At 34.1% G+C, this 22,375-nt stretch overlaps 2 protein-coding genes and 1 long non-coding RNA gene across 5 annotated transcripts in view; 1 reads left to right on the top strand and 2 right to left on the bottom strand.

Moving 5' to 3' along the window:
- LOC127737349 (RNA transcription, translation and transport factor protein-like) overlaps nt 1–13,636 on the bottom strand; it is a 35,115-nt gene extending 21,479 nt beyond the window's left edge. Inside the window, exons 1-3 of the mRNA XM_052247968.1 lie at nt 13,485–13,636; nt 5,001–5,225; nt 475–564 (exon numbers count right to left, since the gene is read on the bottom strand). Coding sequence (XP_052103928.1) covers nt 475–564; nt 5,001–5,225; nt 13,485–13,545 — 376 coding nt within the window. The 5' untranslated portion in view covers nt 13,546–13,636. The remainder of the gene's footprint in view (nt 1–474; nt 565–5,000; nt 5,226–13,484) is intronic.
- On the bottom strand, nt 7,451–8,541 carry LOC127737361 (uncharacterized). Of its 3 annotated transcripts, none has more exons than XR_007999439.1 (4): nt 8,208–8,541; nt 8,013–8,077; nt 7,688–7,947; nt 7,451–7,557 (listed from the first exon to the last, which is right to left on the bottom strand). It is a non-coding gene; the product is annotated as an uncharacterized LOC127737361 (long non-coding RNA). The 3 variants fall into 3 exon arrangements; XR_007999440.1 differs by lacking the exon at nt 7,451–7,557 and adding an exon at nt 7,574–7,622; XR_007999438.1 differs by lacking the exon at nt 7,451–7,557 and having other exon boundaries at nt 7,647–7,947.
- A 1,854-nt stretch (nt 13,637–15,490) lies between the features above and the next one.
- Nucleotides 15,491–21,961, top strand: LOC127737347 (uncharacterized). The gene is made up of 3 exons (XM_052247966.1): nt 15,491–15,825; nt 17,245–17,619; nt 21,474–21,961. Exons 1-3 carry the CDS (start codon nt 15,498–15,500, stop codon nt 21,653–21,655), a joined length of 885 nt encoding a protein of 294 aa, XP_052103926.1. The 5' UTR covers nt 15,491–15,497; the 3' UTR covers nt 21,656–21,961.
- Nucleotides 21,962–22,375: the final 414 nt, after the last annotated feature.

The following is a 22,375-nucleotide window of genomic DNA, read 5'->3' as shown; positions in this document are numbered from 1 at the left end:
TGATACGACTTACCGAATCCATGTATTTGTATTTAGTAATATATAATTGCAAGATTATTGCATATCATGAATGTCACTGCATTCTTGATACTGAGTATAGTTTATTGTATATGGAATAGAACATTACATACGATCTTGTAACATTGTTAATTACACCAGTACATGTGTATTTACATATTTATATATATTTTCTAGTATAAGACTGTGATACTGATAAATGTTATAATTATATGCTATTATTATTGCAGGGTTATTTTCCTACGTTTACTTGTATATGTAATAAAGTGATGTCAAAGAACCCTATACTTGTTGTTTATGGAACCCCTGTAAAACAAGACTATAATATATGTAGTCATGTACTATTGACCATGTTAACTGTTGTTCAACACTGTCTTCAAAATGATCTTATGAAGAGGTTTGTCAATCAGTCTTCAATAATAAATAATAATTCCTATAAAACACAATAATACTTACAATCTAAATTATCTAATGGATTTGAAGAGACACCAGGGGGTGCTTTACTCTGTGTAACTTTCTCTGGTGTAACTGTTTTATACTGGTCAACTAAAAAAAATATGACACACATTTTGGTGTTCCAGAAATTACATTTTTCATCAAGATATAATGAAGTTCTTTTCTCTTTAAAATACTTCAGGTAAGATTAGCTTTAATACTTGTATCTATTTTTTTAAATGAATGCATGTTGTAGTTGAAAAAAATAAAGAAATTCTGACTGAATAATAAGAAGCAGTTTCATGAAATGACAATTTTCTAAAATCCGATTCCTATTTACCTTATATAGACATTATGATGGGCAAAGGAGAAGGTATGATAAGGTCACTTTTTTGGCCCCTTGAGTTTGAAAATAAAAAAGTTTCATAAATCTACCAAATAACATACTTCAGATGATCATATGACATTAATCTGTCAGACATCAGTATTTATATTTTTTAATTTTGTCTTGCATGTTTGCATAAGGGCTTCAAACTTCTTGAAATTAGTGAAAAACTGTCAAGCAACCACAAATCAATCAATCAATCACATAGCTGTCAAAATAGCCTCATTTTGAGATCTTGTCATTAATATTTAAATTTGAGCAATGTTGCTCATATCTAATTTGTCCAAAAACTATGTATATAATGAGTATAAAAGAACAGAGTTCCAATGTCCCCAGCATTGCACATATCACATATTTATATATCCAAGAGCAATAACTAATAAATGCTCCGCAGGGCGCAGCTTGATACGACCGCATAGGTCGAACCCTGAACAGTTGGGGCAAGTATGGACACAACATTCAAGCCTGATACAGCTTTGCATTTGGATTGTGATTAAATATTTGACACAGCATAGGTTTCTGACACAGAATGAATGTGGTCTAAGAACTTAAAAATTTTAAATTGGACATTCACCTATTATGGTCCAATATCCAAAATCTAAATACATGGTTAGATTCAGCATATCAAAGAACCCCTAGAATTCAATTTTTGATGAAATCAAACAAAGTTTAATTTTGGACCCTTTTGACCTCAATGTGGACAAAGTCGATAACGGGGCCCAAAAATCAAAAATCTAAATACATGGTTAGATTCAGCATATCAAAGAACCCCATATATTCAATTTTTGTTGAAATCAAACAAAGTTTAATTTTGGACCCCGATTTGGACCAACTTGAAAACTGGGCCCATAATCAAAAATCTAAATACATGTTTAGATTCAGCATATCAAAGAACCCTAAGAATTCAATTTTTGTTAAAATCAAACTAAGTTTAATTTTGGACCCTTTGGACCTTAATGTAGACCAATTTGAAAACGGAACCAAAAATTAAGAATCTAAATACACGGTTAGATTCGGCATATCAAAGAACCCCAATAATTCAATTTTTGATGAAATCAAACAAAGTTTAATTTTGGACCCTTTGGACCTCAATGTGGACCAATTTAAAAACGGGGCCCAAAATCCAAAAACTAAATACACGGTTAGATTCAGCATATTAAAGAACCCCAAGAATTCAAGAATAAAACCCCATTGAAATTGGTCAAGAAATAAGCAATTTATACGAAGTATCTTCTTTTGCACAATACTGTGCAATTAAATATTTCTTGCTATTGCGCAATACTGTACAATTGACAATTTCTTGCTATTGCGCAATATTGTGCTATTGGATATTTCTTGCTATTGCGCAATACTGTGCAATTGAAGATTTCTTGCTATTGCGCAATACTGTGCAATTGAAGATTTCTTGCTATTGTGCAATACTGTGCAATTGAAAATTTCTTGCTATTGCACAATACTTATTATATAATAATTTACACATCCTGTTTGGTGTGTATCTCCTACCATATCATTATTATTTGCTTTTAAATATAAATCAGAAATAACCAACTTAAAATGGAAAATTTTAAAAGAAAAAAAAAAGGAAAAAAAGAAAAAAAAGGAAAAAAAAAAAATCCCCCCCCCCAAATTTTTTGAACCCCCTTATGATTCATCACCCCCAAACTCAATCCCAGCCTTCCCTTTGTGGTATGGTACCTTGCAGTACAATTTCAGAGAGATCCATACACTTGAACACAAGTTATTGTCTGGAAACTAGAAAAATGTGTTTTTTGGCCCCTTTTTGGCCCCAAATTCCTAAACGTTTAGGGCAATTACCCCTAAACTCAAACCCAGCTTTCCCTTTGTGATATGGAACCTTGTAGTACAATTTCAGAAAGGTCCATACACTTACACACAAGTTATTGTCCTGAAACTAGAAAAATGCTTGTTTTTTGCCCCTTTTTGGCCCTTAATTCCTAAAATATTGAGGCAATTACCCCCATCATCAGTCCCAGCCTTCCCTTTGTGGTATGGTACCTTGCAGTACAATTTCAGAAAGATCCATACACTTGAACACAAGTTATTGTCTGGACACTAGAAAAATACTTATTTTTGGCCCCTTTTTGGCCCCCAATTCCTAAACGTTTCGGCAATTACCCCCAAACTCAATTCCAGCTTTCCCTTTGTGATATGGAACCTTGTAGTACAATTTCAGAAAGATCCATACACTTACACACAAGTTATTGTCATGAAACTAGAAAAATGCTTGTTTTTTGCCCCTTTTTTGGCCCCTAATTCCTAAAATTTTGAGGCAATTACCCCCAAAATCAATCCCAGCATTCCTTTTGTGATATGGAACCTTGTGGTACAATGTCAGAGAGATCCATACACTAACACACAAGTTATGTCTGGAAGTTACAAAAATGCTTATTTTTGGCCCCTAATTCCTTTACGGTTGGTACCATAACCCCCAAAATCAATCCCAACCTTCCATTTGTGGTATTGAACCTTGTGGTAAAATTTCATAGAGATCCATTCACTTAAACTAAAGTTAGAGTGCGAAAACCAATGTGTCTTCGGACGACGACAAAGACGACGCCAACGTCATACCAATATACGACCACAAAAATTTTTTTGTGGTCGTATAAAAACAACTTTTAATTTTTTGTTCTTTAAAAAATATCTTAAAAGAAATGAAGGCTTGAAAGCAAATACAATGCAATTTCCAATATTAATAATATTTCCAAGAGGCATAACTCTTTTAAAAATATTTGACCAGCACAGATTTTCAAACTTGTCAGAGCCATTGCTTATATAAACCTTTGATATAAATTTGATAAAAATCTGGCAAAAATTGTACACATGAGAGCTCTTACAATGGAATTTTCCACATAATTAATATTTCCAAGGGGCATATATCTCTTTTATGAATATTTGATCAGCACTGATTTTCGAACTTGTCCAAGACATTCCTGATATTAACCTTTGATATAAATTTAATAAAACTCTGGCAAAAATTGTACAATTGACAGCACTAACAATGAAATTTTCAAAATAATTAATATTTCCTAGGGGCGTAACTCTTTTAAAAATAATTGATTAGCACTGATTTTCAAACTTGTCCAAGACATTACTGATATAAACCTATGACATACGTTTTATGAAAATCAGGCAAGAATTGTACACATGAGAGTGCTAAGAAGACTCCTGGTATTTCTTTGTCCCCCTCAACATGTCCCGCAGGGAACAAAAAATGGTGATTTTAGGTCAATGCCAGGGGTACGTGGTTAATAAGATTCATATGAATATCCTAATATCTTACCATTATCCAAATATTCTAATCAGACTGAATATCCTTATATCTTACCATTACCCCATATTCTAATCTGATTGAATATCCTCATATCTTACCATTATCCCAATATTCTAATCTGACTTAACATCTTACCATATTCTAATATTCTAATCTGACTGAATATCCTTATATCTTACCATTATCTTAATATTCTAATCTGACTGAATATTCTTATAAGTTACCATTATCCCCATATTCTAATCTGACTGAATATCTAAATATCTTACTATTATTCCAATATTTTAATCTCACTGAATATTCGTATATTTTACCATTATTCAAATATTCTAATCTCACTTAATATGCTTATATTTTACCATTATTCAAATATTCTAATCTCACTTAATATTCTTATATTTTACCATTATTCAAATATTACCATTACCTTAATAATCTTATCTCACTGAATATCCTAATATCTTACCATAATCTTAATATTCTAATCTGACTGAATATCTTATTATCAAACATTTTTGTACCATTATCCCAATATTCTAATATTCTAATATTCTAATCTCACTGAATATCCTATTATCTTACCATAATCCCAATATTCTCATCTCAATGAATATTCTCATATCTTACCATTATCCCACTATTCTAATCTCAATGAATATCCTAATATTATATCATACCATTATCCCATTATCCCAATATTCTCATCTCAATGAATATCCAAATATCTTACTATTATCCCCATATTCTAATCCACTTAACATCCCAATAACTTACATGTACCATTATCCCAATATTCTAATCTCAATGAATATCCAAATATCTTATTATTATCCCCATATTCTAATCTGACTGAATATCCAAATATCTTACCATTATCCCCATATTCTAATCTGACTGAATATCCTAATATCCAATCAATTAATAAAGATCTTTGGGACTGTTGATAAGGACATCCTAAATCCTCTAAATACTTCTGAAAATGTTTTGTCCAATCACTACTGGGCATGTTACGTAGCCCCGTCCTTTCCTCAATTTTATAATGTCGGATTTTCTGGTCTTCCAACCAAACAATAAAATTTCTAAAGTAATTCTCATCTGAAAAAAAGAACTTATAAGTGATATATTTTTATTATACCTTACATATATTATAAACAATCCTATTGGTTAATACATTATCACGTGACATGGAATAATTCAGTTAATTTTTATTTAAATGCAAGGAAGAATGAATAACATTAAAAACTAGATTTGTAATTGCTAGCAATAACAGATGGCACCCTTCCCCAAATTGCCAGGGTAACGGCAGCCATTTTGAAAATTCCAAAGTCAAAGAGCACATCTACACATGCTAATTATCATTTTTGTAAAGTTTTATTGAGTTTGGAGCATTTAGAAATTTTTGCTGTTTCTATGGTAATGGCGGCATCTTGAAAATGCCATACACCGATTGCAAATCTGCAAATGCTGGTTAACAATATTGTATAGTTCCATTAACATTGGTTCATAAAATTCTGAGATATAAGCTGGACAAAAAAAGTGGAAGAAAAAAATAAGATAAAAAGAAACGTAGAATAACAATACGTCACCCCAACTCCATTGAGGGTGCCATAATTAACACTCAGCGGTGTATAACCATATTATTCACCAGTGAATAACCTTTTCAGCACCTTGGTTTTTGCAGTTGTTACCTCCCATAAAAAATGACGTCATTGACGCCTGTAAATAAAATGGCAACGGCCAGGTAAAGAAGGCCATCAAGTAATGAGGGAACAAGATCAAACAAGGCTTGGAAATTTATCTAAGTGCCGAGGATATCTCTCGTAAACGGTCCTTTTCAGGGCCATCAACATTCTACAGAAAGAGTCTACCTTTGTTGTACCTACCAGAAATTCTTAGACACAAAATAATTTTCTAACGTAAGTTTTTTGATAATCTTTTACTACCGTGAGGCAATATTTTTTAAATGGTTCAAAATACCCTTCCAATGTTAGTTCGGTATAATAAAACAATTGTGGCCCCTAAGAATCGATGAATATCCAAATTATCAACCCTAAAAAGTTATTTCACTTCTGGCTGTGCCCTCAGGGAAATATCCTTTTAGAGTTGACAATTTTGGATGTTCACCTTTTCAACGGGCCATAATTGTATATTATACTACATATCATCAACGTTACTTCCAGTATTGGGACCTAACAACTTATGTCTTAATGTACCCCATGATATTTTCAAGTGAAAAGTAGAAATTTAAGCTAAGGCATTTCAGTTATCATAAGTGAAATTCTAAAACTTATTTAGGTAATATGGGTGTCTTTTGCCATCTTGGATTGTAAAATAGCAGAACACTAGAGGAGGGACGACACTCTGCACACGGCACACAGATTTGTCTTATATTATCAATCGGTCGCGGTGGTATTGTGTCATTTATATCAAACTACTCTTGGTGTGGACATTACCGTTATTGACACCTGGACAAGCAAAATTTGTTGAATCATTTAAAAAATCAAGTAATATACAGAAGGGCTGATTATACAATATACATATACTTTGTACATACATACTAAACAAATTATACCCAAACTGAATGTTTATTACCAAAGGCTAATTTCGACATTGATAATCACTGAATTCTCATATTTTAATTTATTCAGTCGGTTTTAAGTTTTTAATCCGGACAAAGTTTTGTAAAATACTAATTTTAAATATTGCATTATTTCGTCACGTGTCAGTAAAAAAAACAGAGATAACACTAGAGTGAAGGCAATTGAGCAATCCAATACACAAAATATAAATCAATTGTTTTAAAAACAATTGTTAACGGTCTTTCCCCTCCGAAACATGATTGATTGATTGATTAATTGATGGATTGATTGATTGATTGATTGATTGATTGATTGATTGACTTATTACACCCGTGAGATAGGGTCGCTTGAAACAAGCAAACACGAAACAAATGAGATCTTGGACCTGTATTAAACACAAGGAACCACAACAAGCATGTAATGGTTGGTTGGTTGGTAGGTAGGTGGTTTGGTTGGTTGGTTAAACACATGGGGCCGATCCACTAGGACAACGCAAAAAGGGAATTGAGAGTCTAGTGCCCGTGTTTAAACACGGAACACGTGAAAAAGGCATTGAGAGCCTAGTGCCGGTGTTTAAACACTCGAGACCTAGCCACTAGGAACACGTGAAAAAGGCATTGAGAGCCTAGTGCCCATGTTTAAACACTTGAGACCTAGTCTCTAGGAACACGTGAAAAAGGCATTTAGAGCCTAGTGCTCATGTTTAAACACTTGAGACCTAGCCTCTAGGAACACGTGAACAAGACATTTAGAGCCTAGTGCTCGTGTTTAAACACTTGAGACCTAGCCTCTAGGAACACGTGAAAAAGGCATTTAGAGCCTAGTGCTCGTGTTTAAACACTTGAGACCTAGCCTGTAGGAACACGTGAAAAAGGCATTTAGAGCCTAGTGCTCGTGTTTAAACACTTGAGACCTAGCCTCTAGGAACACTTGAAAAAGGCATTGAGAGCCTAGTGCCCGTGTTTAAACACTCGAGACCTAGCCTCTAGGAACACGTGAAAAAGGCATTTAGAGCCTAGTGCTCGTGTTTAAACACTTGAGACATAGCCTCTAGGAACACGTGAAAAAGGCATTGAGAGCCTAGTGCCCGTGTTTAAACACTCGAGACCTAGCCTCTAGGAACACGTGAAAAAGGCATTGAGAGCCTAGTGCTCGTGTTTAAACACTCGAGACCTAGCCTCTAGGAACACGTGAAAAAGGCATTGAGAGCCTAGTGCCCGTGTTTAAACACTCGAGACCTAGCCTCTAGGAACACGTGAACAAGACATTTAGAGCCTAGTGCTCGTGTTTAAACACTTGAGACCTAGCCTCTAGGAACACGTGAAAAAGGCATTTAGAGCCTAGTGCTCGTGTTTAAACACTTGAGACCTAGCCTGTAGGAACACGTGAAAAAGGCATTTAGAGCCTAGTGCTCGTGTTTAAACACTTGAGACCTAGCCTCTAGGAACACTTGAAAAAGGCATTGAGAGCCTAGTGCCCGTGTTTAAACACTCGAGACCTAGCCTCTAGGAACACGTGAAAAAGGCATTTAGAGCCTAGTGCTCGTGTTTAAACACTTGAGACATAGCCTCTAGGAACACGTGAAAAAGGCATTGAGAGCCTAGTGCCCGTGTTTAAACACTCGAGACCTAGCCTCTAGGAACACGTGAAAAAGGCATTGAGAGCCTAGTGCTCGTGTTTAAACACTCGAGACCTAGCCTCTAGGAACACGTGAAAAAGGCATTGAGAGCCTAGTGCCCGTGTTTAAACACTTGAGACCTAGCCTCTAGGAACACGTGAAAAAGGCATTTAGAGCCTAGTGCTCGTGTTTAAACACTTGAGACCTAGCCTCTAGGAACCCGTGAAAAAGGCATTTAGAGCCTAGTGCCCGTGTTTAAACACTCGAGACCTAGCCTTTAGGAACATGTGAAAAAGGCATTGAGAGCCTAGTGCTTGTGTTTAAACACTTGAGACCTAGCCTCTAGGAACATGTGAAAAAGGCATTGAGAGCCTAGTGCCCGTGTTCAAACACTTGAGACCTAGGCTCTAGGAGCACACGAAAACGGGTCCGTGCAACATTTTAGCTATATTCAAGTTATGATATTTGTAGGAACATGCAAGGATTTAAACAGGCCTTCAAAAATATCCTTGCATCTTCCTTTATAAATGTTCTTTTTTTTTTATAGTGCTTCCCGGAATTTGTGACTTATTTTTTACTTATTGATCTTATTGTGTGTGCATTGTATTCAATTTTGTATTTAAAATGGCCCGACCTGACCTGCATGGATCTTTTGTATTTAACCTATGTGATTAATTCTTTCTGAAAAGGGGGAAACCCCTATTTTATTTTAGGTAGCAGGCGTTGCACCGGATGGTTGACATGATTGTGACGTCACCAAGCTGATTGATATACACAGAAAGATAGTTTATTTAATTCAGTTGCAGAGAGAGACGTCGTTCTGACCACACTGACACCTATGTATAAAGAATGTGCAAACGGATTTAATTTTCTTTCATTTACAGGTCATTGAAGTCTGATCATGCATGCTTTTTTCGTACACATATTTACGGGAACACAGATTTCATTTTAATGCATGTTTAGACATTTGATTCTAGGATTTTACTACTATTTATGAACTTTGGAGAGAATTCTACGTAATTGATTTTAATTTCGCAATCCAGATTGGAACGTTAAGCGGACTGCACATGATTTATACTGCTAACGGAAAATATATTTTTTCGATTTTTTTTACAGGTAAACTATTGTCCAATCGCTGACCACTGGTCGACTCATTCATTGCATGCACACAAAAATAATGCTGGTGTTATAGTACTTTAAAAAACGTTTATCGATTAATTTTCAGAAATACATGTACATGATTTGGAGCAGATATTTTATTTTGCAGGAATAGATTTGTATTTCAGAAAGAAATTTATTCATAAAAAAAGAAGGATTAGCATTTTTATAATAAAATAGAAATGGGATTCCTAAAAAAAAAGGGGGGGGGGGGGGGGCTAGATGGGTAGTTGTGGGCATTGGATGATTTACAAAGATAAATTGCATGTACGCATCATGAGAGCTGTAAAGTTTGAAGCTATAATTAGTCAATTTGTTGATTTTTCCATTTCAGTGGCATGAAAACCCCCAAAATACTACGCGTATTATTTCGACAAATATTCACGACATAAATAATGTCGCGACTAACATTTTGCTCACATTTTTTTCAATTTTACCCCTAACTTTTTTCTGAGTAAAAGCAGTTTGAAGTGAATGTCAAAATTAAGAACATGACCTTGACCTTTGACCTTGACCTTATCTTCTAAGTTGGGACCCAAGGACCTTCAATAAAGCGACTCTAGGTTTATACGGCTTACGGTTTATGAGTTTATATGCATATCACTTATATCAAATGCATAAGGGGAAATAACTCTCATATGGAGACTCTGGAGAACTTTGGTGCAAACCGACTCATCATCTTGAAGATATAGGAAGCATTTTGGTAAAATAAATTTGTCGTAATCTTTTACAGTTGCGAAGGAGTAGTGGACACAAGAAAAACAGTATTCGGGGAGATAACTCTTACAACGTAAAGTGTACAGTTTTACAGGGTCAGTTCCAAAAGCGCAATAACTGTTCGATATCATATGCGAAAAATCTAAGCGACATCTTGCAAAACCACAATACTACGCAAGAACAAAATGTGGCGGAAGAAAAAAATAAAATCTCAGAACAAAACCAAAAGGTCTTTCCATGGAAAAGTGGAAAGACCTAATAATGCACGATCGAATAATGAAAAAAACTATATTTTTTCATCATGGTTATTTGTAAGACAAAATTTTCATTTTGTTTTCAAAATAATTAAAATAAATAAGAGTTTATATGCCTAAAATAACATATGTACTCTCGGATTTGACAAATATTTTTGATATATTACTTACCGGAAATCATATTTTAGCGACTTATTACGAAGCAACCACTGGAGACTTAAGGAGACTTAAAAAGATTTAGAATGTTCGAATAGTGTTCTTTGATTGACATAAATTTGAATAATTTTCACATGCTGACATTTGTAAAATCAACAAAATTATGTGCCTCAGGATTTCACAGAGATCGAATAAAATTTCCGGCCATTACAGTGCATTTTTTTATTGATAAAATTTACTTTAAAAGGTAAAAAAATAAAGAAAATATTTCATATAAAGTGTTCTTCTAATCTATCATTGATTTATCTTTTTATTTCAAAACTTTCTATATTTTCTTCGAGTGCAAGAGAGTATATTTGATATAAAAACATGAACAAATCGATCTTTTACCCGATTCAAAATTGCCAAGGGACGCTAAAATCATACCACGTGACCTAAAAATCTTTGCACACAGCACCTAAGGCTGTCGCCCCTCCTCTGGCAGAACACAATAGGTCTAGATTTTCAATCAAGTCAGAAAAATTGGATGCAGAATGAAATTGACCAATGAGGACCTTCATTTAAATGAACAAATTTATGTGATTTTATCCTATAATTACTAATACATTGTACTTTTACAAAAGTAGATTATTTTTGCTTGATTTCATTTTTATTTAACTTAGCTTATTGAGGAGAGAAAACTCAGAAAAATTATAATTTATAAAGAAAACTACAGAAAATTTTTCTATTTCATGTAATAAATAGCAGGACAAAACGCAAGGTGACCACATTTTTTTTAGATTTTCTGAAAGCATTTTATAAGAGCCATCTTCTTGCATTTCATTTCATTTCATTTACTTTATTCTATTAACATAAAAATGCTATTTCTCTGTTTAAACCATACAAAATGCGTCATTTTTTCACAACCTATAGTTTGAAAACAAGCTCAGTTTTTATATATTTTAGAACATATTACAATATATACTACATTTTGGCAAAATATGAACAAATTCTATTATTTTTTTCGTTTACACTCCCATACCACCTTTATTTAAAAACTTATCATATTGGAAAATGTCTGCAAGAGAGAACCTACAGAAGAAATATACCAATTGGCGTTAAATATATCCTTTTCAACAATGATAACTATAATTACGATTTGCTTCACAGATGATGACGGATATGCTCCAAATTAACATCAGGAGCACCCGAGATCTACCCCGGTATTTGGTTGGGTTCCTGTTGCTCAGTCTTTAGTTATCTATGTTGTATTTTGTAGACTGATGTTTCAAACTTTGTCTTTTGGCAGTTTTATATTTTTTTACATGGCATGGCAAGTTTGTTTTTCCGACTTCATTCCATGCCAAATGCACACAAAAACTGAACATTTTTCATTCTTGAAAAAAAAAAACGGTAAGTTATAAAATCAGAGCAAAATGACCAAGGGAGAAATTACTCTTTGTGTTAACTGTATTTGTTCCTGCTATGGACATGGGCTGGACTGCTGGTATTCAGTATCTGAAGTGATTTTCTGATTTGGCTGCCCTCTCAGCCAAATTTGGAATATTAGATCTAGTCACAGAATCCTGTGAGATATAAATCTTTGACTGCACAAGACAGATTGTACATTTGTATGTATGTAAGTAAATTCCTACGTGATTCGAAGCACCCCTTGAGAGCTGCAAGGGTACAGTGAAATCTGTATACACATGTACACTCTATAAGGATTAATGAAGATTTATCACTTACTTCTAAACCCAGAGTACAAGTTAAATCGGCACCTGGTTATTTCGGCACCTATTTAAAGTCATTTCAGCATTTAGTTGGTCAGTTCAGCACCAAATAGTATTTTTCACCTTTTTAATTATTTTTAAAAAATTTGGGGGTTTGATTTTATTTTGTTCAGTACATTGTTAAAAATAATCTTATGTTATTAAGCAGTTTGTAGTTTTTTTAAACTTCTATGACTGATGTTTTCATTTCAATGGTTTCTTTTCAATTAATTAATTAAAGGGGCATTAGCTCTCAAATTCATGTTTATGGATTTGACTCAAATTTTCATATTTGATTTATAACATATTAAAACGTATATCCAAATAATAAAAAGTCTAAAATAAACAATTTATGATGCAAGAACTCGATAATATGTATCAGCATTTCATGTGTATTTTAGTCTAGACGCCATCTAATTAACCATTGAGGTGACCTCCAAAGACTGCCGACGGTCATACAACCTGATATAAACATAAATATAGATATAAATAGATAGCGAACTCGTGCAATTGGATTTTTCTAGTTCTGTTTGATTTCATATTATACTTAAAGGTATAAAAAATATGTTAATAATCGTTTTTTCCTGTATAACAATGAGCTTTTGTAGATGGAATCAGTCAACCAAATGGTTTACCCTTGTCTCACTTCCAATGTTGACATGTGTATCAAATTAAAGTTGCCTGAACTTGAAGAAAATTCACAAAGAAACAAAAAGAACTTGATAATAAACAATAATTCTGGCCATCCCCTTCTTTTTTTTTAATCTTTTTGCCTAAAATACTGCAATATATATTCAACATATATTTGACTAGGTGCTGAATTGACTATACCGCCTTACCGGGTGCTGATTTGACAAGGTGCTGAAGTGACTAGGACCAAGGATTTGTATAGTAAGAATTACTATACGAATCCTTCCTAGAACTCATACAGCCCACCACCACGGACAATCCCCAACCCAACACCATGGGAGTGTAAGGACACCGCGACGTCTGTTATAATAATAAATTTATGGTGGAGGAAGCCGAAGTAGTCGAAGAAAACTACCGCCGTACCGGGCACCTCGGTGCAGCATCTCATAGTCATAAAAAGAAACTGTCTTAAGCCCTGGGCAAAATCTTACCTTCGGTATTAAATGTTTCTGGTTGAGGGTAATCTAAAGCTAAGAGTTTTCTTTTGAACATAATTTCAACTAACAGGTATCAAAAAAAATAAAGGAAAAGTTTCAGCGACAACGTTTCCACACTTTATGGCCTGGTGTCAGTTTTCATCGTAAACCAGTCAGTTAAGCGCATGAGTTATTTCCCTTAAAGACAAACCTAATGGGAAGATATCGATGTTCCGTTAGCATACCCTAATTACCACAATTAGTGGTTGTAAAATTGTTTCAGACAATTACATAAAAAAAAAAATAATATGTTGTTTAAATATATTTGGGAAGGTAAAATTATAAAGTAAAAAGGATACACTTATCGACGAATATCATAAAGGTGGGCTAAGAATGGTTGATTTTGACAGCTATGTTACAGCACTGAAAGCTTCATGAGTCTCACAGGAGGCCAAAATAAATTACAACCAATCTGTCTAACTGGACGATTATTCCCATCAAATATATAAAAAATCTAGGTAAAAAAATGTTCTTGTATTTTCACTTAGCATCAACCTTGGACTAGTATTCTAACATAGTATAATTAATAGTCCCAGCATGAACCTCAGATAATGGAGCATGTGCATATATGTAGTTAATAAATGTAGAAATAAAGAGATGTGGCATGAACTACCCACAAGAGACCAATGGACGAGGCTGTAAACTACATTATACGAAATTCATCAAAAATGAAAATGCAAAACCCATCCCGTATAGTAGGGTAGGCTTTAAAAGGACTGAGCATGGCACCATGTGAAACAATTCAAAACAGAAAGCAGCAAGATTTATGCTAAAATAAGAAAATCGAAAGCAAGACAATACACAACCACAACCAAGGCTCATGGCTTGGGACAGGGACATGAATAATGTGACGGGTTTAGACATGTTTGTGCATGAGAGCTCAACCCTCCCTTAACATAGGATAGAGGTGTAACATAATAAAAAAAACCTAAAAAATCAAAACAAAAAAATGTCAATAGGTACCTTTCGAAAGAGTTCTCGCAATTAATGATAGCTAGTCCATTCTCTGGGTCAGATCGCCGCGGGATAGGAAACATAACCAAGATTTTGAAAATCAGGTTTTTCTTATAGCTAATTTCAATAATCTTTTAAAGAACCGCTCCACCAAATTTCACAGAAATGTTTGTCTGTGGTATGTAACGGGGCTGTTATTTTAGTGTTGACCAAACAACCAATATAGCAACCAACGAGAGTCTATCATGCAAATGTATGTAGAAAAATTCTTCTTCACTCTAACAATAAAATCCAAGTGTGTCAGGACAACCTCTTGTCGGATCTTGATTTGTAACTGCGGTGCAAATAAGTGGACTAGTATGAAGCCCCAAAAAATATACTGAATATATGGTATTAATCAAGGTTTTCTGCGAGATTTTTGGCAAGTCTCACATTCAATCAATATTTTTATCCCAATAATACATTTTCTACATGCAAAGGATCGACTTGACGCTGGGTCATACTGCTATATCTATAATACCAAATGAGAAGACCTTATCTTGTGTGCCGATTCGCCAACTACCAGATTAAATCATTTAGTATGTGTCTGTCCTGGAGTTTATCTGAGTGTAATGAGTTTATGTCATGAAGTTAATCAGTAAATTAATTAGTATGTTTCTACCATGAAGCAACCGCCTCGGTGTTCTTAGTCTTATCTATGCCGACGCAAATTATATTTCAATCCGCGAGCTCCTCTACTCACCACTTATAACTAACCCTCTGTAACCTGTTTTCGTGTCTCTGTTGATACATGTACAATATGTTATAGTATGTCAGTGACAATACTACAAAAAAATATGACACAGAAGCTTCAGTGTGAATGGCTTTGCAGTATTTTTTTAATCGTCATTAGGAATAGTAATCAAAATTTACAGAATTGTGTGAAGATTATCACGGTGTAATGCCTTTGACGTTCCAGCATCACGTCACAAAGCATGTGTCCATGGATATTTAACAGAACCTTCAACTGTCAAGATGGCTGCACACAGTATTCCAATTATGCAGACGTCCTATGAAAGTGGCAACTGCGATTTCTGCAAACAAAGGAATGTTAAAGTTAAACCTTTGAATTGCAAAAGACATTTTTACTGCAGAACGTGTAATGATTTCTCGCCGAAATTTCAGAGAAAAGACTTTCAATGTCGGGCTTGTTCAGAAAGATTCCAAAAACGTACGGAAGATAATTTGAAAAAAGTAGATAACTTTCTGGGAGGAAAAATAGGAGGTTGTGAAAAACAAAAGGATGTCAACCTAAGCATTGCAGGTGGAAGTATAATAACATTCGACAAAGAAAACTTAGAGGGTGAGCATTTCCTATGACCTATCTACCCTTTGTATAGTCTAACTTATATCTCTTCCCTTTTCTTCATCAATAAAAAAATATAAAATCAGGAGACATATACATGAGATAGTTGCTAAGTGCACATAATTCTTTATCAAGTTAACGCTTATTCATCAGTTACTTTTCGTCCCCTTATTTTGGAAATATACAGTACATTAACTCATATAAATTTCTTCCGGGCCTTTTGCACTGTATTTTTTTACATTATTATTTATAGATGATTTTAAATTCAAGCGCTTCATTACTTTAAAACTTATTTATATGCGTTTTAGTTTTGTAAGCATTTTTTCAGTGATTGCTAGACGATGGGTGATCAGAAATCAGTATAAAATCAAGAAGATGTGATACGATTGCCAATGAGATGACTCTTTACCAGAGTCCAAAATGACGTAGAGGTTAACAACTATAGGTCACCGTACGGTCTTCAACAATAAGCAAAACCTATCCGCATAGCGAGCTATATTAAAAAGGTCCCAAAAAGACAAATGTAAAACAATTCAAAAGAGAAAACTAAAGGCCTGATTTTTGCACAAAACATTAAACGAAAAACAAATATGATATGCAGCAACAAACGACAATTGCTGAATTACAGGCTCCTACATAACGAAGCGGGCTTAAACTTGTTTGCGGGTGCCCAACCTTCCCTAACCTTGGACAGTGTTGCAACAGCACAACATAAGAACAAAGTGTACAAAACAATAAACACAAATCAAATATGATAAACAGCAACAAACGACAACCACTGAATTACAGGCTCCCGACTTGGGACAGGCACATAATATAGCGAGGTTAAACTTGTTTACGGGTGCCCAACCCCCACCTAACCTGGGACATTGGTGTAATAGCACAACATAAGAAAAAAACTATATAAAAACCAGTTGAAAATGGCTTAACTCATCAGATTGGTATAAAAAAGCACAAAACAAAAAAACTACTTACGAAAACGAATACGCTATGCTTTCATTATATTTTCATTCCCTTTCATTTATTTTTTGTAATGCATGAAACAGCATGAATTTTATATGATAGTCGTTTTAAGGAGCTTTTCAGAGCTTATGTTGTGATTGTCATTGCGAACAATATATATACAGATCTCAACAGAAATTTGTTTTGTGATCTGTTGAGTTTTGATAATATACAGTAATATTTAATGAGATTTTGCTCAGGAAACTACTTGGAATAAAAGAAACACATTACCTTTAAAATTTCCTTTGTTCTGTTCGAATAGAGAGAGAGAAGATGGAAAGGGGAAAGGGGGACGAATTTCTGACAGTTTTATCAAAACTTGTCTCTGAAACTTATTCCCAGGGGGAAAAGACGCTCTTTTGTACTATTTACCAATCTACACATCCGCCAATACTTTAGTACTATACATTACAGAAGAGTCAGACGAAGATTTGACAGGAAATAACGATGAATGGGAACACTTGCTGCAAACAATGACAACAGAAAAACAAAAAAAGAAAGACAAACCAACTCATAAAAGGAAAAAAAAGTCAAATAGGCCTCTACAACTTGTTCCAAGAGAAATGTCGTTTATGAAATTAGTTCTTCCAACTGCCACTCGTCGAAACGGTGAAAGGTCCGAAGAAAAGAAAAATGAAAACAAGAACAAGAAGGAAGCGACTTGGTGTCATTCAAAAGAGATATTAATCCCTGAAGACAACGACCAGAGTAACATATCACCCGAGGAATCCAGACCAAACACACCAATGGATCTCTTCCAAGAAGAACGTTGTACATCTCCGGTTAAAAGTAAGGACATTAAACTATTATAATCGCTATATTATGCTTGAACTTAGTTGATAATTTTTTTAGGTATAGTTAATTGTTACATATAGTCGTAAATTGCTATGCTGGGCTTGTTGATCTCGATTTGTTGTTGTTGGCCATTGTCCTTTCTTGTTTTTGTTAATAATTTAGATAGTAATGAACATTATCTATATATGTATACAATCAACCCTTACTTTAAACCAGTTTTCTGTGATAACTATAATTAAGACGACAGAGCTTCTGACAATGCTGGGTTTGTTTTCATCTTACATTTACTGCCTTGAAAGAGTTTGACATGGACAATACACATAGACACAATATATATATGTATATCAGTTGGTCTACAATAAGTTATGGAAGTACTAAAAAAATAGACTTGTAGTATATACAGCAGATCATTAATTTTCTCTTGTTATGCATTATATTTTATTTACATTATTTCAAATGCGTTTTGTGAAAATATACTTTTTCACTTTTTTGGTCTTTTGGAAAATGTTGTTTGTGCTGTATTTAGACCCCTCTACCAAGAAATTTGTTTTGCATGCACACGTATAAAAATTGCGGTTTTTATCCAACGCAATCGTAGGTTTGAACGTTGTTTTCAATTTAGACTTGTTTATATTTTTTCGTTTGGGCTTGTATTATATTTGCCTTCGGGTTTATATGATCCGTTCATCCTATTTTGACTCTTTCAAAATTCAAGAGTCTATCCTAAATTGAGGTAAATTATATGGCCTTCCAAATACCGTTTCGATCCCTAACATCACTGAAGAGACATTAATTGTCGAAATCCGGATATGGTGTACAAATTTTTGCACCTCATGTTTGCGGTATACCATCTTTTCCGCAAGTTTATTGTTTTCTGTTTGGTATTAAATTAATAATTAAGATCCATGTTACATCTCGTGATCAATTTATTTGGCAATCGTCAATGGCAGTCAGCAAGGTTTAAGAACATCAGTTGTTCGACCTGTTAGTCAAATGCGATTTGTTAAAATATACTTTCCACTTTTTTAGTCTTTTGGAAAATGTTGTTTGTGCTGTATTTAGACCCCTCTACCAAGAAATTTGTTTTACATGCACACGTATAAAAATTGCGGTTTTTATCCAACGCAATCATAGGTTTGAACGTTGTTTTCAATTTAGACCTGTATATATACAAGTCTAAATTGAAAACAACGTTCAAACCTATATATATACAAGTCTAAATTGAAAACAACGTTCAAACCTATATATATACAATTCTGAATTGAAAACAACGTTCAAACCTATGATTGCGTTGGATAAAAACCGCAATTTTTATACGTGTGCATGCAAAACATTTTTTTTTTGGTAGAGGGGTATAAATACAGCACAAACAATATATATAATTATATACATATATGTATATAAAGTACCTAAAAAATCGACCTAACAATGTTAGAGTAGATCTGATTCTTTACTTCCTCCCCGACTCGCGGGGCTGGAACCTGTACTTTTCACTTCTACGACAACACCGCCTCAGCATTGCGCAGACTCATAGGCTATTCCCTCCTCTAACTATAGCTGATAAAAATCAGCTTTCGTTTCGAGAGGTGTTACCTTCTCGTAGGTATTAAACAAGGACATCTAACACATATATATATATTGATGGAAACAATTTTAAAATACGTTTTATGTCGTTAATTACCGACAGTTTTTTTATAAATACAAAATAAAGAAACGACCGACATCTGTAATAACATCCCCCGCATATATGGATAATCTTGTTTAATGGAATGATTCGCGATTTTGCCTAATGATAATATTGCAAAATCTAAGCAGTTAACGACAAATGGAACCAATACAAATGTGTGCAGATATCGACATATCGAGTCAATCATCGACACAAGTTTTAAATAATTCAGTCGTTTTTGTGTTGACAAATACTTTGACTGACTATTATGTTAGATAATAGTCCTAGAGTCCCAGACAAAACGCACATTCTAAGCTCGATCCATCTGTGGATATAAGGGATAAAGCAATTGTTGACTGGAATTATATAAAAAAAAATTATTAGGATCATACAAACAGTATATTTGATACTAGACTCAAGCGTATGTTCTTTCTTCTTTTCTTTCCTTTTTATCATTTTAGTTCACACCAACAAAGTTAAATGATTGTAAGGATACAACATTGTTGTTGTATCCTATGCCTCCATTCAGCTCCGAGGTACTGAATGAAACACAGCCATATAATTTTGTTTTGCTCATGACCTTCCTTCCAGAGCACCTGAGTTGACCCCGGTTTTTGGTGGAGTTATTGTTGTTCAGCCTTTTGTTTTCTATGTAGTGTTTTGTGGACATCTTTATCTTTTTGTCGTTTTTCGTTTTTCTTCTTCTTTTTTGCACAGTGTTGTCAATTTCTATTCGTCTTATGAGTTTTAAATGTTTCCATGTATCTTCTTTTTCTGCTGACGACATTTATTCAATTTACATCAAATTTCATAATAGGAAATAAGGTACTGATGGCTGGCAGATCTTTAGTTTGGTGACATCCATTGCAGTGTATGCATCAATTGCAATGTATAAACGTATTTTGTATTTGATTACAGAGATAACGAGACACACTTTCTGTTTCTGTTGGTCCTACTATCAAGAATAAGGCTTGTATACCTGCATCCATTAACAATAAATACCATAGGATATTGTTGGATCAGTTAAGTTGTAACGTGTATGCAATTTTTGGATCTAACGACGAGTTAGGTGTACTTTGCACAACATTCGCCTATGACGTCATGCAAAGGTTAGAAAACGGTAATACGGCCTCATCGATATTTTCCGATGAATAAGAAATTAATTGGCATATGTATTAATTCATCAAGACGATTTTTCGTTCCCTATTGTTAATTTTCCCTTTTTGGATGGTTTTTGAAGGTTACCAATTCAACACTGTAATTAGATCATTAAATATTGTTTTTATTGGTACTAATATTGATTTTGTTATCAGTAAATTAAAAGCAAACTAAATATTATTGTTATATACATATACACATTCATGGATCTACAATCTGTCGATACCCGTATCTTGGCATTGCACAAGGTCATGTTTTTCTCTGACTGTTTATGACGTCTTTACACTAAATCCATTGGATGTTGGATGTGTACGGATTGATAATTTAGTCTTAGATGCATGATTTTTTTTTATTAGTTGTAAGTGGCTTTGAACTAGCTGTCAGTATCTGCGAGTACTCTCAGATCTGTACTTAGTGTCTTTTTGTTGTTTGGATGTACAAGTATCCGGCCACCTCCACTTGTATTTGTAGTATTTGTATTTTTATCCATCTGATGAGTTAAGCCTCTTTCAACTGATTTTTATAGTTCGTTCTTATGTTGTACTGTTACACCACTGTCCCAGGTTAGGGGGAGGGTTGGGATCCCGCTAACATGTTTAACCCCGCCACATTCTGTATGTATGTGCCTGTCCCAAGTCAGGAGCCTGTAATTCAGTGGTTGTCGTTTGTTTATGTGTTACATATTTGTTTTTCGTTCATTTTTTGTACATAGATTAGGCCGTTAGTTTTCTCGTTTGAATTGTTTTACATTGTCATTTCGGGGCCTTTTATAGCTGACTGTGCGGTATGGGCTTTGCTCATTGTTGAAGGCCGTACGGTGACCTATAGTTGTTAATTTCTGTGTCATTTGGTCTCTTGTGAAGAGTTGTCTCATTGGCAATCATACCACATCTTCTTTTTTTATAAGAACGCCAGTATTTGAATTGCTATCACTGTTTCTGAAATAAATTTGGGTCTTAGAGATTTTTACACCACAGGTGTTATAATAAATCAGAAACTCTTAAATACCCTATTTTTTTTTCAGCACCACGTCAACAGAAGCCTACTTGGGGATGGATACCTAATACTCGGATATTTACAGACACTGATGATGATGATGATACTATAGAACTAGTCATTGATATCGAGGCTCCTCCAGATTCTCCTAGATCTTATGATGAGTCAATCATTACACAAATAGAAAGGGATGCATTTTGGGATTTTTAATGTTGGATTTCAAGATTTTGGTATATTCTATGTCTCTCGCACCTTTTCTACTCACCTGTTTGTTTCTCTGTAGAAAACCTTTGTTCAGTTTTTATTACACGTTATTCATTTTACAATGGTATTGTTATATCTATTTAACTTCCAGAACTATTGGTTCCCTTCGTTTCTATTGATTAGGAACAAAAATAGATGTAAGATCTTCGTCAACGATACTGCATCCCAGATATTCGATCGAGGGTAAAACATGCGACAATGCGTACTAAAATTTGTCTCATACGCGCTAATAAAAAGAACACGAGTTTTAAGAATATGACAGGAAAGCAAGTAACGTTGTAGTTTTAAAGATTAAAGATTTTTCTTAAATGTGAAAAATGCTTATCGTAGTACATGACTAAAATAGTTGTGATATATCTGTAATGTATATATATATATACTAGTCTTAATGGGGGGGGGGGGGGGGGGGGGGGGGGGTAGGGGGGTAGCCAATCAGTCTAATGTCTACAGAGTACTAGTAGAAAACTGTTAATTTCAGTCAAAACAATGCGGCATTTTTATCAGAAACTAATTGATTTCAAAAAAGGTTTTAGCTCAAAGTTTTAAAAACCAATATTTGAACTTAGATCTTGAAAATTAAACATGGTTTGGTTAATATTTCTTTAGTTTTCTCCGATAGTCAAATGCTAAATTTCATCTTCGAAAGTGAATGTTGATTTTTGTAAT

This window comes from Mytilus californianus, unplaced genomic scaffold (genome assembly GCF_021869535.1).
Source record: "Mytilus californianus isolate M0D057914Y unplaced genomic scaffold, xbMytCali1.0.p SCAF_4, whole genome shotgun sequence".
Classification (NCBI taxonomy): Eukaryota; Metazoa; Mollusca; class Bivalvia; order Mytilida; family Mytilidae; genus Mytilus; species Mytilus californianus.
Note: the sequence above shows the minus strand (reverse complement) of the source record. Positions and strands in the feature narration are given on the sequence as shown.